Source organism: Daktulosphaira vitifoliae, unplaced genomic scaffold (assembly GCF_025091365.1).
Source record: "Daktulosphaira vitifoliae isolate Bord-2020 unplaced genomic scaffold, ASM2509136v1 Scaffold_3, whole genome shotgun sequence".
Lineage (NCBI taxonomy): Eukaryota > Metazoa > Arthropoda > Insecta > Hemiptera > Phylloxeridae > Daktulosphaira > Daktulosphaira vitifoliae.
This window is the reverse complement of record NW_026099574.1, coordinates 14,340,452-14,360,992: the sequence shown is the minus strand read 5'-3', so window position 1 is coordinate 14,360,992 and position 20,541 is coordinate 14,340,452. Positions and strand designations below refer to the sequence as shown.

Here is a 20,541-nt window from a genome sequence, read left to right as displayed (position 1 = left end):
TTTTTTTTTTTTTTTTTTTTGTTATTATTTTATGAAGTGATAAACACGATGTTTTGAATAATGAAATCCATAAGTTCTTATGTCACCATTTAATACTAGTATTTTGACCATTACCTATAATAAACAAAAATCAATTGGTTTTAGGGGTATTCTCTCTAGCAATTTCAACCCCTCCTTGAAATAAAATTTTTTTTAGTATTTAAAAATATGTAGACAACACCATAAGGTTATCCTCCAAAGATAACAGAAGAACACGCACACATAGGGATTAGTTTAATAATGATATAATGAATTATTAGAATACATTCTATAAGATAGTGTTTTTGCAATATACAATAAAAATAAAAAAACTTTATGAATATGACCTCTCTGAGCTTGTTGCCCAGAGACTCCGAAAATTCAAATGACTTATGCTCAAATACTATACCACCACTAATATAATTATAAACAAGTCAATATTTAAAAATCATAATATAAATAAATATATTTATTTTTGTTATGATTTTTTAATGTAGATTTTAAACTTTACATAATTATACTGTACATACTATGTTTAAAAATATAATAGAAAAGCTATTTTGATAGATATACATGATATTAATTTGTATATAATATTAGAAGATTAAAATTTTATCATAAAAAGTTTTGTCATCTAGAAAAATATGATGGATGAATAAGATTGTAAATAAGATAATTAAATTTCCATTCTTACAATATACTCTAGTAATTGAATTAATCTTAATAAAAAATTTAATGTGTTATTATGAAGGTAAAAACTACTGTTACGAAACTAAAGATTCGCACAAAAAGAACAGTGCCTAAAACTGGAATCATGATGGTGGGTTTAGGAGGTAACAATGGTACAACAATAACTGCGGGGATTTTAGCTAATAAGTATGGTTATACTTGGGAAACTACAAGTGGAATTAAGACTCCAAATTGGTTTGGATCTATTTCACAATCATCTACCATACGCATAGGAATGGACCCAAGTGGAAAAGATGTTTATGTACCATTGAAAAGTTTGGTTCCCATGATTAATCCAAATGACATAGAAATTGATGGATGGGATATATCTTCACTTGACTTAGGTCAATCAATGAAAAGAGCTCAAGTAATACAATTTATTTCTGTTAATTTTTTTAATTTTATATCAACAAAATGATAATTTACTTAATATTTTTTATGTAGGTATTAGATATTGATTTACAAAAAAAACTTATGAAGCATATGTGTGAAATTAAACCACGGGCATCAATTTATGCACCTGATTTCATTGCAGCGAATCAGTCTAATAGAGCTGACAATTTAATTAAAACTGATAAAAAATCTGAAGCTCTCGATCAAATTCGAGCTGACATTAGAGATTTTAAAAAATCTAAATGTTTAGACCAAGTAATTGTTTTGTGGACAGCTAACACAGAAAGATTTTGTGAAGAAATGGAAGGACTCAATGACACGTCAGATAATTTATTGCGATCAATTTGTAAAAATGCTTCTGAAATTTCTCCTTCAACTCTGTTTGCTGTTGCATCAATACTTGAAGGTGTAAGTGACTGTGAAATTGTTTATTAGAAGCAGTAAAATAATAATCAATCATATTACTGTATAATTTTTAGTGCACTTATATAAATGGTTCTCCATCAAATACATTTGTAAAGGGTGTTGTTGAACTAGCTGAAAAGTGGGGTGTTCATATTGCAGGAGATGATTTCAAATCAGGTCAAACAAAACTAAAGTCTGTGCTTGTGGATTTTCTTGTTAGTGCTGGTATCAAACCAGTTTCAATTGTTAGTTACAATCATTTAGGAAATAATGATGGTTACAATTTATCAGCACCTCAACAATTTCGGTCTAAAGAAATTTCTAAAAGTAATGTTGTAGATGATATTGTACAATCTAATAACATATTATACAAACCAAATGAAAAGCCAGACCACTGTGTTGTCATCAAGTATGTCCCATTTGTTGGTGATTCTAAAAGAGCTATGGATGAATACTCATCAGAAATATTTATGAATGGAAAAAATACAATGATTATTCATAATACATGTGAAGATTCATTATTGGCCTCCCCAATAATATTAGATTTAGTAATATTAGCTGATGTTTTTAATAGAATTGAAATTGGATCGGATAAATCCGATTATACACCTTTGCATCCTATTTTATCTGTATTATCATACATGTTGAAAGCTCCTATTGTACCAAAAGGTAAGATGAATTAAAAATCAGTTTTAAAGAAATAAAATAAAAATAGTTTGTGTCCAAAAATAATAAATATATTATTTTTTTTAGGAGCACCTGTTGTAAATTCCCTTTTCCGTCAAAAAACATGCATAGAAAACATACTTAGAGCATGCTTAGGTTTGCCAGCTGAAAGTAATATGCTGTTGGAGTACATGTTACCTGCTAAGATTTTTGTAGACTCAGATGATCAAAATCAAATTGTTTACACATGTCCAAAATGTCAATCATAATATTAACAACATAGAATTATATATATTTATTTATTTAATTAAATATATATTTATATTGCTTTATGTACAATTATTGAATATAATTACAAAATACAGTTTTAGAAAATTAAATTAAATTATTCAGTTATCAATAGATGGAACAAAATGATCATAAAATGATTTTGTAAAATCAATTGATAAATCTTGAGTACAAACTGGTAGTTGTGCTATTTGTAACCCAGGTGAACCAGAATAATGAGCAAATGATGGAACTACAGTATCAGGAGCAAGGACAGTATTATCAGCTATCATACAGCAATCTTTTAAAATGCATCTCTTACCCTAAAAATTAAATTACTTATACAGATTAATAAATATTATTACATATATATTAATATAGTATTACATTATGATGAATTTATAATTAATACTTACAATAACAACATTTTTACCAATATGTACATAGGAACCAATAACTGCTGCTTGAATCACACTCTGTTCACCAATATGAACATGATCACCAATTTGTAGGGCAAAATAAGTAAATCTAAATAAATATTATTACTTTTTTAAGATTCAAATAACATGAGATGGATTAGATTATATATTTATTATTTAATTAATGTTAATATTTTTATAACTAAATAATAATGATACCATTATTTATAACCAATTGTAATAACTAAATTTATAAAAATATGTAAAAAGTTGTAAAAATATAGTTATAAATATTAACTTAAGCGTTAGGTTTTTATTGAAATAACATAAATATTATTACCCTCCGCTAAATTTTTTGCATGGAGGTCGGATTACTGAACCTTTACCAACAAAACAATATCGACCCATTTTGACACTAGCAAGATCTCCACGTAACATAACACCTGACTGAAGAATTACTTTACCATTAAGTATTATATTTTGAGAACCATAGATTTGGGCTTGACGGCTCACTTTATTACCAGTCGTCTAAAAAAATATTTAAAATTTTATAAAATTATTACTAGTTATAATTAAAAAGAATGAATAAAAGATATTTTTACTGTACCGTTTCTACATATTCAGCTTTGTTATAATATGTATCTTGAAGTTCCATATTGGAGTCAAGGAATAAAATCAAGTGAGTATCTTTCAATTTTTAAAGATATTTATCCATTATTATTCACTTAAATTCATTCAATTAGCATGGATTACCTAACTATTGTTATCATTATAAACTTGTTATCAGAGTTAAATCATAATGTGTAAAACAAGTTGCTAACTACTTGAGGAACGCACTCTAACGGCATTCCGACGCGAACGCTCGTCACGATTGCCCAAAATCGCACGCAATAGCACAATATCAAAACATTGCAATCGTGTGTGATCGGTGGATGGTGGTCCGGTCGTTAATTTATTATCGCAATAACAACAGGAATTGTACAATTACAAATCGCAAAAAAAAAAAAATTGTGAGCGCCAGTGAGTCACGTTGATTCACCAGTATTTGAGTGCGTGTGTGTTTATGTCGAAATTACCAACCATCATTTGAAGAATTAGATAGTAACACTCAATGGAATTCTAATATTCATCAAGAATTTTTGAAGACGATCAAGGTCGTCTTTAATTGGATATTTTTACAAAATACTGTAAATGGTAAAATTTCGTTTATATTTATTTATTTAACCCTAGAAGGTGTGGTTCTTTTACTACTGTAATAATAAATTACTTGTTAATTGTTATGCAATTCTAAGTGTCTCTTACACAACATGCTGATAAGCGTATAATTAAGATTTACCTTTTTGACAATTTTATCTCATTTTATTAAAATTCAAATATAGTTTTTGCATGCTCATTTTGAATAAATAAATATCAGCAAGTAAATTTTAATCTATTCTTTTTAATAAATTTTCTTAATGAGTGATATGTTTTAAAAATATTAAGTTGATATAATTAAAATATTTTATTTTTTATTTTTACTTGTTTAATGTACTATTTCCTCCAAAATATGGTAGTCATTAATTATTATTTTATAGTATCTAACTTATTTGCTCAATGATAACATAAATATGAATATTTTTTTTTATTGTCTTAGCATCATAATGAAAACTTATTATTTTTTAAATATAAAGAGAATAGTATTATTCTGTTTTCAAAATTAAATATGAATAAACATTTATCTAATGTTACTAATTGATTAATTAGTAATATATACATATATATATATATATATTATTTTATCAAATTAGGAATAAATCCACTCTAATTTCATTCATTTGTTTCTTAAATATTAGTTTTAAGCTAGTATCAAGCATTTGGAGTATACAATATTAACTGTCTGGGATATATTATGAATCTTAATACAAGACACAAATAAAAATTTTCAATTGGCAAGTTACCATGTAAATTTTTTTACTCATTTTGAATGTTATAAGCAAAATATAAATGTTGACAAACATTTTTGTAAAGATAACATGGTCAATGGGTGCGCGCATACTTCTTTCTCCCCTCTAAATATGCCAATACCAATACAGTTTTAGAAAGAAAATGTAAACAGTGCATTACTTGTTGAGATAAGTTTTTTTTAAATTTTATTTTGAAGTTAGCTGAATTACAAAAATGTAACTTATATTTAATATAACTTAGTAATAAGTATAAAAATTTTCAGTTATGATGTAATCAGTATCTAGTATTAATTTTAATATGAAAATTATTGTGAAAATATACAAGTATCATATGAACAAGTAACTCTAAGTGTTTCAGTTTTAAATATAAATTAATCATATTTTTTGATTATCTTAAAATAATTTAAAATAGTCTCATCTTTATTTTTCAGCTACTAATGTTACAATGACTATGGCAAAATGGATATTGCCGACATCAAAGTTAGGGTTCTTTATGACTTTGAGTACAAAACCCGTGAAAATAAATGCATTTCCATTAAAGAAGGTGAAAAATTACTTTTATTAAAAAAAACTAATAATGATTGGTGGCAAGTCATACGTAGCTCGGGACGTCCATTTTATGTACCAGCTACATTTGTTAAAGAAATACCACGTGCACCTAGTAGACCAAGTTTATCCAAGAACGAAGAGAAAATCAAGTTTGAAAAACCTCAAGTTTTAAAAAGAACAATTTTTGAAAAACCTTCAACTCCTTCTTACGAAAACATTCCAATTGAAAATACAAATTCACATGATGAATCTGTTGAATACGAAAATCTTGTTGATGATGTCATTAGTAACATTAAACGAGTAGACATCCAAAATGAAAATAATATCTTATCGCCAATACGAAATAGAAAAAATAAAACAATTGTCACATTAAATCAAGAAAATTCTGGTTATTGTCAAGTTAATGTTAAAAAATGTGATTCTAAACAGCAATTATCTTTACAGTTATCAAGTTCTTTAGAAGAACTCGCTCAAGAAATTGAACTAAAATCAATGCCTTTGAACAAAAATTCCTTAGGTAAAAATTCATTAAATGCTGAAAGTTATTCAAAAGTACAAAATTTACTGGGAAATATCCGTAAGCCGTCCACTGTATCTTCTAAAAATTTGACTGAAATTGAAAAACCCAGCTTAGAAATTCAAAATTCATTACATAAAAATAAACTTTGTTATACTGGTAGTTTTAAAACCAAACATGAGCGTGATAAATGGGCAAAAAATATTATGACTAATAGTAATATTATTGAAGAGCATAAACCAGATGATGAAGAATCAATGACTATGATGAGTGATTCAATTATGTCAAAATCAACATCAACCCCTGATGCTCACAGTACTAGCGCAGACCTTACAGGTGGATCAACTGATAGCCTATTAGATGGTGACTCAATAGGTATTACAGATAGTGACCAAGACTCATTAAGATTACATGGATCTAAAAAACGTACATCTTTAGCCCGAAATCGTAGAGTAAGTTAATTTCTTTAATGTATGTTATGTAACATAGATATATTTTATAATATACATAGAGTTAGAAAAATGTATTTTATTTTTTTTATTTAATTTTAATATATATTTATTTTTAAATAATCAGCGACATAAAGCAAGACTATTCGTTATCAATAGTCTTATTTTCATTAACATACATAAAACAAACATTATTTCTTATAATAATGATAAATCATAATTTCATTTTAGTTGTTAACTATTTTGCTTGCTAAATAGAATTAATTTTAATCAAAAGTACCTTTTTTCTATCAACTGTTTAAATGAATTTAAAATACTAAGTTTACTTAAAACAATATCTTTTTAAAAAATTCACTTATAAACAGTGTTGCAATAAAGTTGCAAAAATGGGACCCATCTGTATTGTACACCCTAAGTACACAATCTCAGGGGCACTGTTAATAAATCACAATTTAAAAAATAATCTTATAAAGATACATAAATATTTTTTTTTATAACTGTATACAACACTAAAAACTTTTAATTAAAGCATTATGGTGTTTCCTTATTATGTATTCCCTATTATTATAAATTTCTTTTAGGTCTATGGTCAACATTAAGAATTATATGTGTTTATATTTTTTATTAAAAAAATCAAGTGCGTCAAAGTATAGGTATATCTTAAAATAGTATCGAGTATATTTACTATTCTTTTCTAAATATATTATTCATATAAACAGTATATATAAGTTTTGCAATATTATTTATAAAAAAAATTCGTAATCACATAATTTCGTTGTACAATTTTTTATACAAGCACTTGCGTACTTTATGTCACGAATCTTTAACTTGTCATCACTCTTAAAAAGCTTAATGTATTTTACGTAACATACAAATTTTTTAAAGAAAAAAATATCTATTTTTTTTAATTTTCAAAGATCTGCGATCGTTTTAAGTTGTGTAAATAATTAATTCATGTGTTTATTGTTGTAGTGTATGACTTTTTTTATTGTATAAATTTATTTTATAGGGGAGGCAAAATATTTTCTTAAATATTTGGTTTTATTTTTTGCTCGACAGCCCCAGATTTGAAGAGGTGACTGAAATCGTTGGCCAGGCAATCACGCTTTTCCTCCATAGATGGAACCAGAAGTTTTAGCCCTTTTAGTTAATGAATTAGCTCTCCATAAAATAAAAAAAATATGTATGTTTTCATATACATGTATATTGTTATTTGGGATAGGAAAAAATGTTATTCTAATAGGCACCTATGGGCCCAACAGAAAAAAAGTTGTTTGGTAGTTTTATGTATTATTTATAAAATTAAGTATCTATGAATTTAATTAATAAAAATAAAACTTTTATGTTATTAATCTATAAAAAGAATACTTTTAATATAAGCATTCATAATATAATTTAACAAAAATAACAATTTTTTTTCGTCTTTTGATTAAAAAAAATGTATAATACACAACGATTATAAAATTTAACCAAGCAAAAGCAAGGGGGGCCTATCCCTTCCATTGACCACCATGCGGATGCAGGTGTAAAATCTAATAAAAATATATAATATCTTTTACTTTAAAAAAACTTCGTAGGTAAAGTAATATATATTTAGTTTTTTAAGAATTATAACAAGTTAATGATCGCGTCCAAAAAATAATGTATGGCCGCCGCCGCGGAAATAAAATCCGTGTGATGTCATGTACCTATTTAATGTCGCTCGTAAGTCAACAATGAGAAATCTGAAAAAAAAAATTTAGTGTGTAAGAAAAGATTTTTGATTGTATGATCTATTAAAAAAAAAAACATTTTCTTTACTATTTATAATTTTACATTCTACTGATAAGTCCAAGTTATGTTGCAATTACGATCTGAAAACAATGATGTCGCAAAAAAAGTATTCTATTACAAGAGATTTAAGCAACCTTATCATACGATCATAACAGAAAGCCAAGAGAAATAGTTTATTATAATAATTATAATTTTTTGATGCATATTCCAGTGCCGATAGTATTATCTTTCATCATTGACTTCCATGTTGTTTCTTTATGAAATAATTTTAATTAATATTATTAGTCTTTTGTGTACTTTTAATGAAAATAATTATGTTAACAGATGGATGTCTGTTTCGCAGTTTTAAAAGTCCTGTAACTGTACGTTCATAAATTTCAATTTGTATTTAAACAGAGCAAATGGAAAATAAAAATATACTTTCTAAAAATCTTGAAGATTCCAAGGACAGGTGTTTTCTATACATTTTTCAAGATCGATTTTGCCTATATTTTAAAAGACTACATCTCTATAAGGCAGGTGCTTGGTTGTGCCTCTTGTCAATGAATTGTACGATTTTAAAGCCATTTGTCTAAAAAGGAATTGGGTTATGGATAACATATCGCACCATCAAAACATATAAATTGAGAATTCTCGTTTTTTGGTTGTATATATTTTCCTTGTAGTAAAAATATTTGAATATATAAAATATATTCCTTTTTCGACCTACAGTTTGAAATTGTATAACTTTTATTATTTTACAAAATATCGTCTTAGTTTTATTTCATAATGTCATAATACAAATTTTATTAATTCATTTCATTGTGTTTGAATTACCTCTTTAATTTATTAGTAACAAAACAATATAAATATATATGATGTTTGTTGACTAATTTAGTTATCTGCCTACTATAACCGCTAAATTTTACTTCATAATTCACTTCGAAAGGTTTTAAAAATTAGGATGATGGTGATCATGGTTTTCGCACAATGAGTTTTCACTTATTTATAATCAATTCCGTCGTCCGTGTCACTTTCACGTGTAATTTTTTTAGCGCATCTTACGAGAAAATGGAAAAGTATAAAATCATACAAACTGAGAATAATGTTCGCCCGTATTTAATTAACCTTGAAAATTTGCTCTATTCACTTGAGTCAATTACAAAATAATATCTGATTTCGTTTAACGCTTGAACATGTCTCGCTACGACTCACATTTAGGCATAGTCTTTTTTTTTTGTCAGTATGACATTTTGTTTTTTTATTGTAGGTCGAGTCGTATACCAAACGTTATCCTCTGAGAAATTCGTCTCCGCCGGTACCCGACTCGAGTGCTTCACACGACCAAGGCGAACACGTGTATGGCTCTTGGTACAAATATTCCACCGATGACGGCTCTGGCGGTAGCCGACCGTTTTACTACAACACCAAGACGTACGAACGCACTTGGTCTTCGCCGAAACGCCGTTGTGTCGTTGACGTGAGTACCTTTGTTGATACTGTTGGGTCTAGATGTACTCTCGAACTCGACCTTAATCATTAATTGTTTTTTTATAGGATGACAAAGGAAATACAAGTCGCCATAGCAGTGCAAATGCTTTGAATTCTGGCAGCCAAAGTTCTTCGCCCTTAGCCGAATTGGACGTAGAGTATGAGCCAAATGATAATTGCACACCGGCTCCCAAAACAAACGCCAAGAAGTCTATCAATGACGCACCAGTGGGATGGATAATGCAAGCAGATCCTTCCACCGGATTGCCGTGTTTCGTCAATCAATCGACGGGTGCCAAGGTAGGCATGTTCGAATTTATTCACTAGGTGGTATACGTTTAAAGACAATAAATTAATGCTATTGCTACGGAAAATTATTATTATTATAAATATATAATAACTATGTATCATTTTTACACACTACTGATTCTATTTAATATAAACGTCAAACCCAGTGCTTCAAAGAGTCTTGAAGAAATCGTTAAAAAAAAGCTAATATTTATTAAAAAATGGAACATATTAACAAATGCTTCTCAAAAGTGATTTACTGTATGAGCCACGATTTTTAGCGGTAACTTTTGATAACAGTTTCGATTTAAAAATTGCAAGAGGTACTATGATATTTACATGATATCAGTTTTTGTTTTAAATCCAATTAATTGCACAAACGTACCTAAGATTGCTTAATGTTAAAAAAATAAATCCATGATCACCTTATAAATATTTATAGAAATAATTATAAGGTCACATTTAGAAATCAATAGATCATCCATTGAATCTGTGCTTTATGAATGTCGAGGCGTCACTTTGAAATTAACCCAACCCCTAACTTTCTCCTTCATGTGTGTTCTCTATTCGTTATAATTTAATTTAACGACGCAGCTGAGATATCATTGTTGAATTTGTTTCACATTTATAAGTATCGAAAGTTTATCTTAATTAAAAGTAAAATCAATATCTATCATTTATATACTCCATAAATGTTAATTTGACTTTGTAATATTTTTTTATAAATTATTTTTTGTATTTGAATTTTACACAGTCGATGCTATAACAACGTGTATGTCCTTGTGTATTTAGAGTAAACTTTTTGCAATATCGGTTTTGACAGTTGCAAGACTGATAGCTTAGTATTTCCGCCGTAAATTATTATTTGCCTGTAAAAAATAGATTACTTTTTATGTCAATGTATTTTGTATTATAAACTTTATATCGAAATAATTATTCGACTGGAGGTGTGGCGTGACGTACTGACCGTACACAAAGACCCGTTTATTAAAGTGCGCTCAACGCGGACACGTCACATGGATTGAATCTATTCAAAGCGCCTGGGTAGTGACGGCCATTTGTTTTTTAATAATAGGACGATTTTTATTTTGCCGAGAATTGACAAGCGTTGATCAATTTATTAGTTCACTCGCAAAACTTCATTATGAATATTTATACTGTATTGTCAAATGGAGTCTCACTGACGCTTCATTTACACTGTCTCAAAATTAAATTTTAGCCTGATAGATTAATTTTAGTATTTAGCGATTCAGACCTATTTAATCTTAACAGTTCAGTTATACAGAGTGTTCAGTAAATAAGGAAACGAATTTCTATTGTACTCATTGTTTGTAACAATTTAACTGTTTCCTAACTTACTGAACACCCTGTATAGTATTTTATTATGTTTAATAATTATTATGCTATAATTAACAGTTGGTTTGAATATATTTAAATATTATTCTTATAAATCATAATTAATAAGCCATTCATCAAATATTAGTTGTTTCATATAATTAACTCGTTTTATAATAACACGTGATCTTTAACGTCACTTTGCTCATTATGCTATCCTACGATGTGCACTAAATAAAATAAACGAACAAAACATCGTTAGAACTGGTTACATTATAAGTCTTGTTTAAATGTTAAAACATTTAAATTTTTATGTTTATGACTACCGTCAAATGACCCATCCATTTAACGGGGGGTGATCAAACTTGGGACAGTTAAATATTTTACAGAATTCATCACTTAATTTTTGTTCACAAATATTTTGTTTCTTAACAATATATTTAATCATTTTACTAATGTTGTAGATTGTTAAGTCTGAAATTATAAAAGATATTTATCTGCCCAAAGTCGGTCTATTTGACGGTATTTAAAAATGCATATCTATTTTAAATAATTTTATAGTTGGTTGTTGCCTTCAATATAATATTTATAAGTTTCAATATATACTAAAGGGATAGTGATAACTAAAAATTATAATTATTAATTTATATTATGATAAAAAATGGTTCAATAATAGGTTCAATGTGAATTCTTCTTTGTTTAATTATCTTCAATTCATTTGGTTTCTTTGTACCTATCGACAATATAAAAAAATTCTGTTCAATTTATAACAATCAACTATTATTTAAGTAACATTTTTTGTAAGTTGCTGTGTACGAAGTTATTTAAAAATAATTGACCTTTTCAAATATGAGAATATACGTATTTATTATTGCTGAGATCAGTGGTGTTGATTAAAAAGTTTAACTTGGTGCATAACCTCCTCAGTTATAATGCATATATTTTTAATGATTATTTTGTGTATTGGTTAAGATTAAGTATAAAATAATACAAACAAAGTTTTTTTGTAGAAGTAAACGATTTTTAGAATTGTTATCTAAACAAGTTACTAATTATCCACTTCAAAATACAATTATTACACTTTGGCTGTAATTTGCAAACGTTAGCTAATCTTATTAAAAAAAAAAATAGTTTATGTATTCTAGAAATGCATAATTTTTCTATAATTAAGAAAAATGGTAATTTTTTAGATAGGGTACATTCAAACTTATTAAGCTGACTTAAATTTTAAAGATTGTATGACATATATTGTAAAATACTCACTTCCGAATCTGTACTAAGGGGCTAGTGTGCAAGGATTCGACTATGATTAAATTCTATCAAATTAAGTTAATGTATGATTGTCAGAAAAGACTCATTAATAATTAGATATAATTAAACATTTGTTTATTTAGCTAACTGATTTAAGGTAATTTTGAAATGATTTAAAAAGGTTTTTTTTACAGGGGGGAATGGCAAGCTGTACTGTATATACTTTAGCGTAGATATATTGTTTTTATTGTAATTTTTATATATGTATTTGAAGTGAACGTAAAGTAATCTTTTTCAACACAATATGATGATTAAAATACTTCTTTAATTATTTTTATCACATTAACTAATTATTCAATAGTGTTTTAGAAATATTTTTGACGCAATACACTATTATAATCCACTAAATTTTTTCTTCGGCTTATTCATTATAATTTTTATTTTAATCAAATGTGTTATTTAACGTGCAAGTTGTAGATTTTTTATCGTCAAATAGTACGCACCTACTTTTTATTTACATAATTTTATTGCAGTGTATTTTATTTGTTGGAACGCGTTCATTGTGATCATCTCAATTATGTATTCTATTACGATTTGTCATTTATACATTTCCTAGGATTGGAAGAATTCATGGAGGTTTATGTTTGCATTGTTTATTTATTTATATTTTTTGCTAAATTCTCATGATAATATTTAAATGTGTGACGGCTTATATATACAGGGTGTTCAGTAAGTCAGGAAACTGGTTTCTATTGTTCTCATTGTTTGTAACAATTTACCTGTTCCTTATTTACTGAACACCCTATATATGTTATGGCAATTAAATAATTTTTAAATACTAAAATAAAAACATTTGCTTATACACTAATTTCTCACACTATATTAATTTCATTAATCTTAAATACAAATAGAAATTTTGAATGTGTTCAGTTGATATTGATTTTAGTAAAGTTTATCAAAAAAGCTAGCCCTATTTTTGCCATACTCTTTTCAAAACAGAAATATACTTTTACTTTTGTAAATAGTTCTAAATAAAAAAAAAAAACGAAGAAGCAAATAACAATGTGGTGTTCAATTAAAAACAGACCTAGAGACAAATTTGACCTATCCTGAACGTGGCGCTGCCCTTAATTTACTCCTGTTAACGACCTACCGTGTTCTAAACATAAAAAGTATACAATCTACAAAAAATTGGTCAAGTCTAAAAATCATTCAAAATGTTCTTCCCTCTTACATAAAAGTCTTTACATTTCGATAGTTTTTATTTTTAATATATTATTTATGAATAATTTACCTTGCACTTCCTAGTTTTCGTTTTGTTAGGTTTCATTAGTATTGATACTTTATGTCCACCAACACTCGTATTTAGATTTCGTTTAACATTTGCAACTGCCTTTATGATGTGTTATTTTTAAACGTTCGTTTTCTCTGCCCTTTAATTACAATTAACGAACTTAACGATGAACATATTTTTGTTTTTATTTTTGCAAAAGGTTACTGCTTCATTGTACAAAAAAATAGCCTGGGTCGTGACATTTAAAAATGTCAACTGTGTTGTATCGGCCAAATGAAGAGTGCCGCGTCTTTATCGTTTCCCATTTTGCGCTATCAACTAGTATCGTGCAAAGTGCACTTTCCTCTCTCTCACTCGCACTGTCCCCGCCAGTACTCTAAAAGCAATAGTATTAATAATAATAATCATCATCATCATCGCCGTTGTCGACGCTCATGATGTCATAAAGACAATAAGTGCCGGAATCTATGTGTGAACGCATTGGGATGTTAGCGTGTATATCATCAATTATTATTATTAGTCTACGCTCGAGCACGAATGCGACGACGGTATTTTCTTATCGGCAGCGGGGCTACAGATTAAAAAACAAAAACGCCAATGTACTGTTGTGTTTCATTAGCGAAATAACAATATTGTGTCTGATATCGCAAAGATGGAGGCTGACGTGGTGAGATGGCTTCAGCGCTTAAGGTACACTGTTTCAGAAGAACGAGAACCGCCATGGAATGCAACAAGCAACACATGTCAGGATTCGGTACTGGACACTGTTGTTGACAACTTGTTTGATTTCGAATCGGCTACTGGTAGTGTTTGCTCAGACTTCGAATACTGGGATATGAAGAGTTGCGATGGCAATACGTTGTGGTGGTATGGCGAGATTACCGAAGGAAATCCTAGGGCCGATACATGTATGGAAATGTCATCCGCCGAGACGACTGACCTAAAAATTGAATGCCAAATAGGAGGACGGAGGCGGTGGAGCGACATATACGCATGGAAACGGGAGCTCTGGGAAAACGCTTTTTACGACGAAACTACCTCGGATGGAGATGACTATCAACATCCTCAACATGATCAATGCAAGGTGTCGAATGAAAAATATATTTTTTTTTTTTTTGAGTTTTTTTAATGCGAATATCGGAAGTTGTTATTATTTTCTTAGTAGAGCAACAACTCTTTTGAATCTAGAACAATTCCCTCTCTGTTAAATTTTAGCTATCCGAAGCTTTTCTTTTGGCTATAGTTATAATTTTTTAGTTTTAACCTTTAGTGATCTATATTAAAATGTCATCTTACAATTTCACATATTGTGAGTGAATCAAATTTAAAGTGATTTTTCAAATTGCATAAACTCAAATGCTTATCTTCTTAAATCAGATCTTATTATTTAAATTTTAGTATGACACGCCATTAAATAATAATGAGTTTATTTAAGAAACACCGAGTTATAAGTTACCAGTAAAATAAATTTTTTGACTTATTTCCTTTGATTATTTTCAGTGGTTTACTTCAAAAGACTTCGAAGGCAGATCTTATTACTTCGAAGAAAACAGTAATGAGTCATCTTGGAACTTACCTGAGGCTAGTGCGAGCAGTAATAACAATACGACCACCACAAATGATCAGAGTCCACTTACTCTTAGTAAATTAGATTTGGAAGACACATCATCATCTCTACTATCCAATAAGAGTAGTCGTGATAAAAAAGATGCCGACTCAATGTAATTGAATTTAAACATTTTATATTAAAAATGAACTTATCAATTATTTAAAATAAAATTATGTATTTAAAATATTAATTTAAAAGTAAAACATATTTCACTCGGTATGTGTTTAGTGCTGGTGACACTATTTCCGAAATATGTATACACGATTTTTTTAGTTTTAAATTAATGTTTAAAATTTTAAACAATATTAGACTCAAGTGATCAATTTTTATTATAAAATGCGATTGCTTTAACGCTAGTCACTTGATTTCTCTTAAAATAATAGTTTATTTTTTTTGTTTTTGTTAGTTTGTATCTCCGTTTATCAGTTAAAAAATAATTTTTATGTTCATCCCTTATTCATTATAGAGGTGTTAATTTTATTTTTATTTTATGGTATCCTACATATTTAATTACCTTATAATAGAAAATAATCTAATTAAGAAAATAACTGTTCGACAATAATTTTTGGATCATTGCTATGGCAGATATTCACAATTCTGCACCTTGGCAGAATTAGAAGAACGGTCATCTTCACTTAATCTCCAATCTATCTTTTAAAATGCTAATAACTTACAATGTGTTACCAAAAGTTATTATTGAACAGTCATTTTTAAAATTAGATAATTTTCTATTTTATAAGCTAGTTAAATATGTATAATGCCATTTAAAAAAATAAAGTCGACACCCTTATAAGATATAAGGTAAAAATATTTTTTAACAAATTATTATATATATGTAACTAACAAAAACCTCAAAAATATGACAGAAAAACTTATTATTATAAGTAAAATTGAGTGACTAGCGTTAAAAGAATCACCTGTATAATCTTTATATATATATATATATATATATATATATATATATAAACAATTTATACAATAAGCTTATAAGGGTAAATATATGAAATTAAAACTTGATGAGAAATCCCCCATTTAAATATTATTATTTATATTTTTTTTAACTGTTGCAAGTAACACAGCTAATAAAGTATTTTTCCGAGGCACTCTCGAGGGATGGACTCATTAAAAAAGTGCTTAACTCATCAGTGTGTTGAGGTATAAGTATATCATGGTGGCTGTGTTGGTACTAAAGAAAGCAAATCGATTGTCAGGTTTCTTTTTAGGAATTGAGAATATTTTGTATTAAAATAGTTCTTTAATTTTTTCCCATAAACTTCCATCCAAAAAAGATAATTTAATTAGTTTTTTTTTTTTTTCAAAATTATCAGACTTATGTTTAGCAAACATTTTTTTAAATGAAATTTTGTAATCTAAAAACTAAAAATGAAAGAAAATTTAAACTTGATTTTTTTCCAATTATAACAAAGTGTATTTCAATAATTTTATTGTTTATTTTTTGAAGTTGAAAAATCGTAATTACACATTTTTTGTCACTAATCATTTATATAATAAGTTATATATATTTTAAGTGTTAAAAAAAATTATTTCTATTAGATTTTATCAATTTTATTTGTCTTAGTACATGATGAACTCTAATTTTTCATTTTTCGTTTTGGTAATTTATTTTTAGAAGCCCCTTGTCAACACCACAATGTACTGCGCCACGAAATTGGCCTCAATTATGGGGTGGTCACATGGTAAATTTCTTTATTTCATATTTTAATATTAATAGGTAAAAAACTATAAAATTATTAATTTTTATGTAGTGCATATTAAAAGAAGGTCCATTGAGTCGTACTAAGATAACTGAAAATGGTAAGCGCCTCAGAAAACACTGGACAACATCACATGTCATACTTACTGAATTGTTTATGTTGTTTTTCAAAGATGCTAAATCATTTTCAGCAATGGTAAAGAATTCAAAATTGTAATAAATGTATATCTAAAATTGAATCTAATTCTTTTTATTTTAGAAAAATGGCAGTGGGCGACCAGAACTATCTGTCGATCTTAATGGTGCTTTGGTTTATCCTGCTGATAAAGTATCAAGTCGAAAAAATGTTTATGTTATAAGTACTGTATTAGGAACTCAAGTTTTATTTCAAGATGAAAATAATACTCAAGCCCAATCATGGGTTAGCACAATACAAGCTGCTATATCTAATCTTGTAAATGCTCTTTAACATTTTTTTTACATTTTATTGATTTTTATATATTTTATACTTATAATATTATAAATTTGTAGCCAAGTAGTTTTGATGCTTGTCCACGAATACCTAGTGCTCGATCAAATGAATCGCCTGAAACTGAAAAAAGCATTAAACTTAATAGAAACAAGTCCCTAAAATGTAAGTTACCCACTGTTCAATTATCCAATCAGTGTGGGATGCATATTATATGTCACGACCATATCCTGTGAAGGTTATATGATAATAAAACAGGAAAAGAGAGTGGTTATCAATTAAATGTAATAAAAGTATAATATATTGAACCAGTATGCATTGGTTGTATTATATATACTTCATACTAATAAATTATTTTTATTTTGGCAAAAAAATTATAAAGAATTTTTTGCTTATAAATTCTAAATTTTATTATCTTGTGAAAAAGATGATTAAAATTTGGTTGATTTTTACTATAGACAATTTAAAAAATGTATTTTCTATAGTAAAATTAAAAGATGGAGGTAGTGTGGAAGATTTAACTTCAAACAATGCAGAAAGACAAACTAAAATAAAAGCTCGGCTACGTAAGTTCTTTCATCGGCGTCCAACAATGGAATCATTGGTCAAAAAAGGCATTTGGAAAGGTATACTATTACACTTATAAGTTTTTTTTAACAGATGAATGAATAATCATAAAATTATAAATAAAATTTTTGTAGTCTTTTCAAATTATCTTTAATTATTTAAAAAAGTTATAGAACCTAATGCATGGAAATGTTTATTCTGTGAATTCCAGAATACATTAAATTTTTCTTTAATTTAAATTAATAATATTAGATATTTAAAAAAATGAGTATTACATTTTTTACTTTATTGTAATTAATTGTATTAATTGTTGTTAATGAATTATTTTAGATGAACCTGCTTTTGGATGTTTTCTTGAACATGTTGTGGGTACGGAACATCCACGTATTCCAGCCTTTGTTAAACGTTGTATCAATGCAATTGAGAGTAGTGAAGAAAACCTTAAAACTGACGGATTATATCGTGCTTCTGGTAACTTGTCGCAAGTACAAAAAATACGGTTACAAGTTGATCAAAATAATTTGTCAGTAATAGATCAAGAAGAAGATGTCCATGTATTGACGGGGGCTTTAAAATTGTTCTTTAGGGAACTTAAAGAACCTTTGATACCTTACCATGTTCTTCGTAAAGCTATTTCAGCTGGAAGTATGTATGATTTTTCAATTATGTATCATATGATATACTTTTATACATAAATTCTACAATATAATAATTATAAAATTATTTTAACATTTAACTTCTTCATTTTCTATAAATCTATTTATTAAAATTATTGAAGTTAAAAAAGTCAATCAATTTCATAAATAAACTTGCATTCACAGTGGCTGATGCAAGTGGTGCATGCTGTTTCTTTATACTATTATTGCCTACTAAATAGAAGTATTTTGAATTGTAAAATAAAAAAGTTGATTTTGAGGTCTAAAAACTGTGCTTCCTCCTTCAAAAAATGCAAGCGCCTGCTTGCATATTAAAATGTTATAGTTATAAGTTTTAATTAACATTCAAAAACTTTTTTATGTAAAATTCAAATATCAGTTAAATAACTCTTAATCGGATTGTATATTTTCTTTATTATTTAATTAAAGTTTATTATTTTTCAGCAAATCATAGTCGGAAGGACAAATTATTACATTTTCGTGATATTACCAAATCATTGCCTGCAGCAAATTATGATACATTGAAATTTTTATTAAAACACTTACTTAAGTAATTATATTTTCATTTTTATCTATGGGCCTTAATACCAATACTATTGTTATAAAAATTACTGATTCCGATTCCTTACTATGACACAGTTTGTTATTTTAATAAATAGTTTAATAATTCTAAGAACAAGTAAAAAGGTATAAAACAATGTCACCAACTTTTAGTTTTATTTATGAATGTGTTATTTATAAGCAGGGTTCAATACAATAATATTATTTAAAAGTGTTACTAAGATTCATCCTTTTTATTTGTGATAAAAAAATGTGTTGTTATTACATAAAAACTAGATTCTTGTGAAACTGTACTGTTATAAGAAATATTGTTATTAGTGTATAACATATGATAATGTGTATAAATCTACACTGATATTGAGGCATCATAATAATATTGTGCTTTTTTAAAATTTATATTATTTATCTATTTTAGGGTGACAAGTTACAAAGAATTTAATCGTATGCAAATACCAAATTTAGCTATTGTTTTTGGTCCAACTCTAATGTGGCCTGAAACGGAATCTACCAATATGGCTATTGACTTGATGCAACAAAATATGGTTATAGAAGCTTTATTAGTTGATTTTGATAATATTTTTAGATGAAAAAATTAAACAATTTTATTTTTAAACCATACATTCCAAAAAATCTATTCTCCTATTAATTTTTTTTAAGTTATACATTTTGACTAATAACAAGACAATACTTAAGACTGACACAACTTTAACATTTAGTGCAGGTATATTGTTGGGTATTTAAAATATACATATAATGTATATTTTTAAAATGTATTATTAAAGTGTTAACCAGTTTATAATTGTAAATTTTACCATCTATTTTGAATATTATTAAAGTATAGAATATATTTTGAACTACTACCATACCAATTACAAATAAAACTAATTAATAATTTTTAGTACATAATTTTAGTATATAGTCTGACTTTTAATGTATACTTTGTTACAATTATATTATTTATTCTCATTTTCACAATTATTATCCTATTAGTTGTTTTTTTATGTGTGTACTCATGAATTAGATTATTTTTGTTACTGTTTATTTAATTTAGTAATGATTTCTTAGTTTTAAGTAAAACTATTTTCTTAAAAATCAACTTATTCTTTGACAAATATAATATATATATATATATATACTATGTTATGTGTGTATAAAAATATTAATATTAATTCATTAGTTATATTTAAATATAAACATGC

General features: G+C 27.1%; 3 protein-coding genes across 3 annotated transcripts in view; 2 read left to right on the top strand and 1 right to left on the bottom strand.

Moving 5' to 3' along the window:
• The window catches only part of LOC126902476 (inositol-3-phosphate synthase), a 5,528-nt gene extending 2,985 nt beyond the window's left edge, over window positions 1–2,543 (top strand). The window contains exons 2-5 of the mRNA XM_050679791.1: window positions 770–1,114; window positions 1,192–1,548; window positions 1,620–2,214; window positions 2,299–2,543. Of these exons, the coding sequence (XP_050535748.1) occupies window positions 770–1,114; window positions 1,192–1,548; window positions 1,620–2,214; window positions 2,299–2,480 (1,479 nt within the window). The 3' untranslated portion in view covers window positions 2,481–2,543. The remainder of the gene's footprint in view (window positions 1–769; window positions 1,115–1,191; window positions 1,549–1,619; window positions 2,215–2,298) is intronic.
• A 57-nt stretch (window positions 2,544–2,600) lies between these two features.
• LOC126902479 (dynactin subunit 5) lies at window positions 2,601–3,668 on the bottom strand. The gene is made up of 4 exons (XM_050679796.1): window positions 3,505–3,668; window positions 3,238–3,425; window positions 2,895–3,006; window positions 2,601–2,801 (listed from the first exon to the last, which is right to left on the bottom strand). The coding sequence occupies exons 1-4, from the start codon at window positions 3,550–3,552 to the stop codon at window positions 2,601–2,603; spliced, it is 549 nt and encodes a 182-aa protein (XP_050535753.1). The 5' UTR covers window positions 3,553–3,668.
• Window positions 3,669–3,797: 129 nt separating this feature from the next.
• LOC126902474 (rho GTPase-activating protein 12-like) lies at window positions 3,798–20,123 on the top strand. Its single transcript, XM_050679788.1, has 13 exons — window positions 3,798–4,091; window positions 5,272–6,358; window positions 9,378–9,587; window positions 9,665–9,898; window positions 15,267–15,487; window positions 17,006–17,072; window positions 17,142–17,285; window positions 17,349–17,543; window positions 17,621–17,723; window positions 18,044–18,184; window positions 18,456–18,770; window positions 19,226–19,331; window positions 19,758–20,123. The coding sequence occupies exons 2-13, from the start codon at window positions 5,300–5,302 to the stop codon at window positions 19,927–19,929; spliced, it is 2,967 nt and encodes a 988-aa protein (XP_050535745.1). The 5' UTR covers window positions 3,798–4,091; window positions 5,272–5,299; the 3' UTR covers window positions 19,930–20,123.
• Window positions 20,124–20,541: the final 418 nt, after the last annotated feature.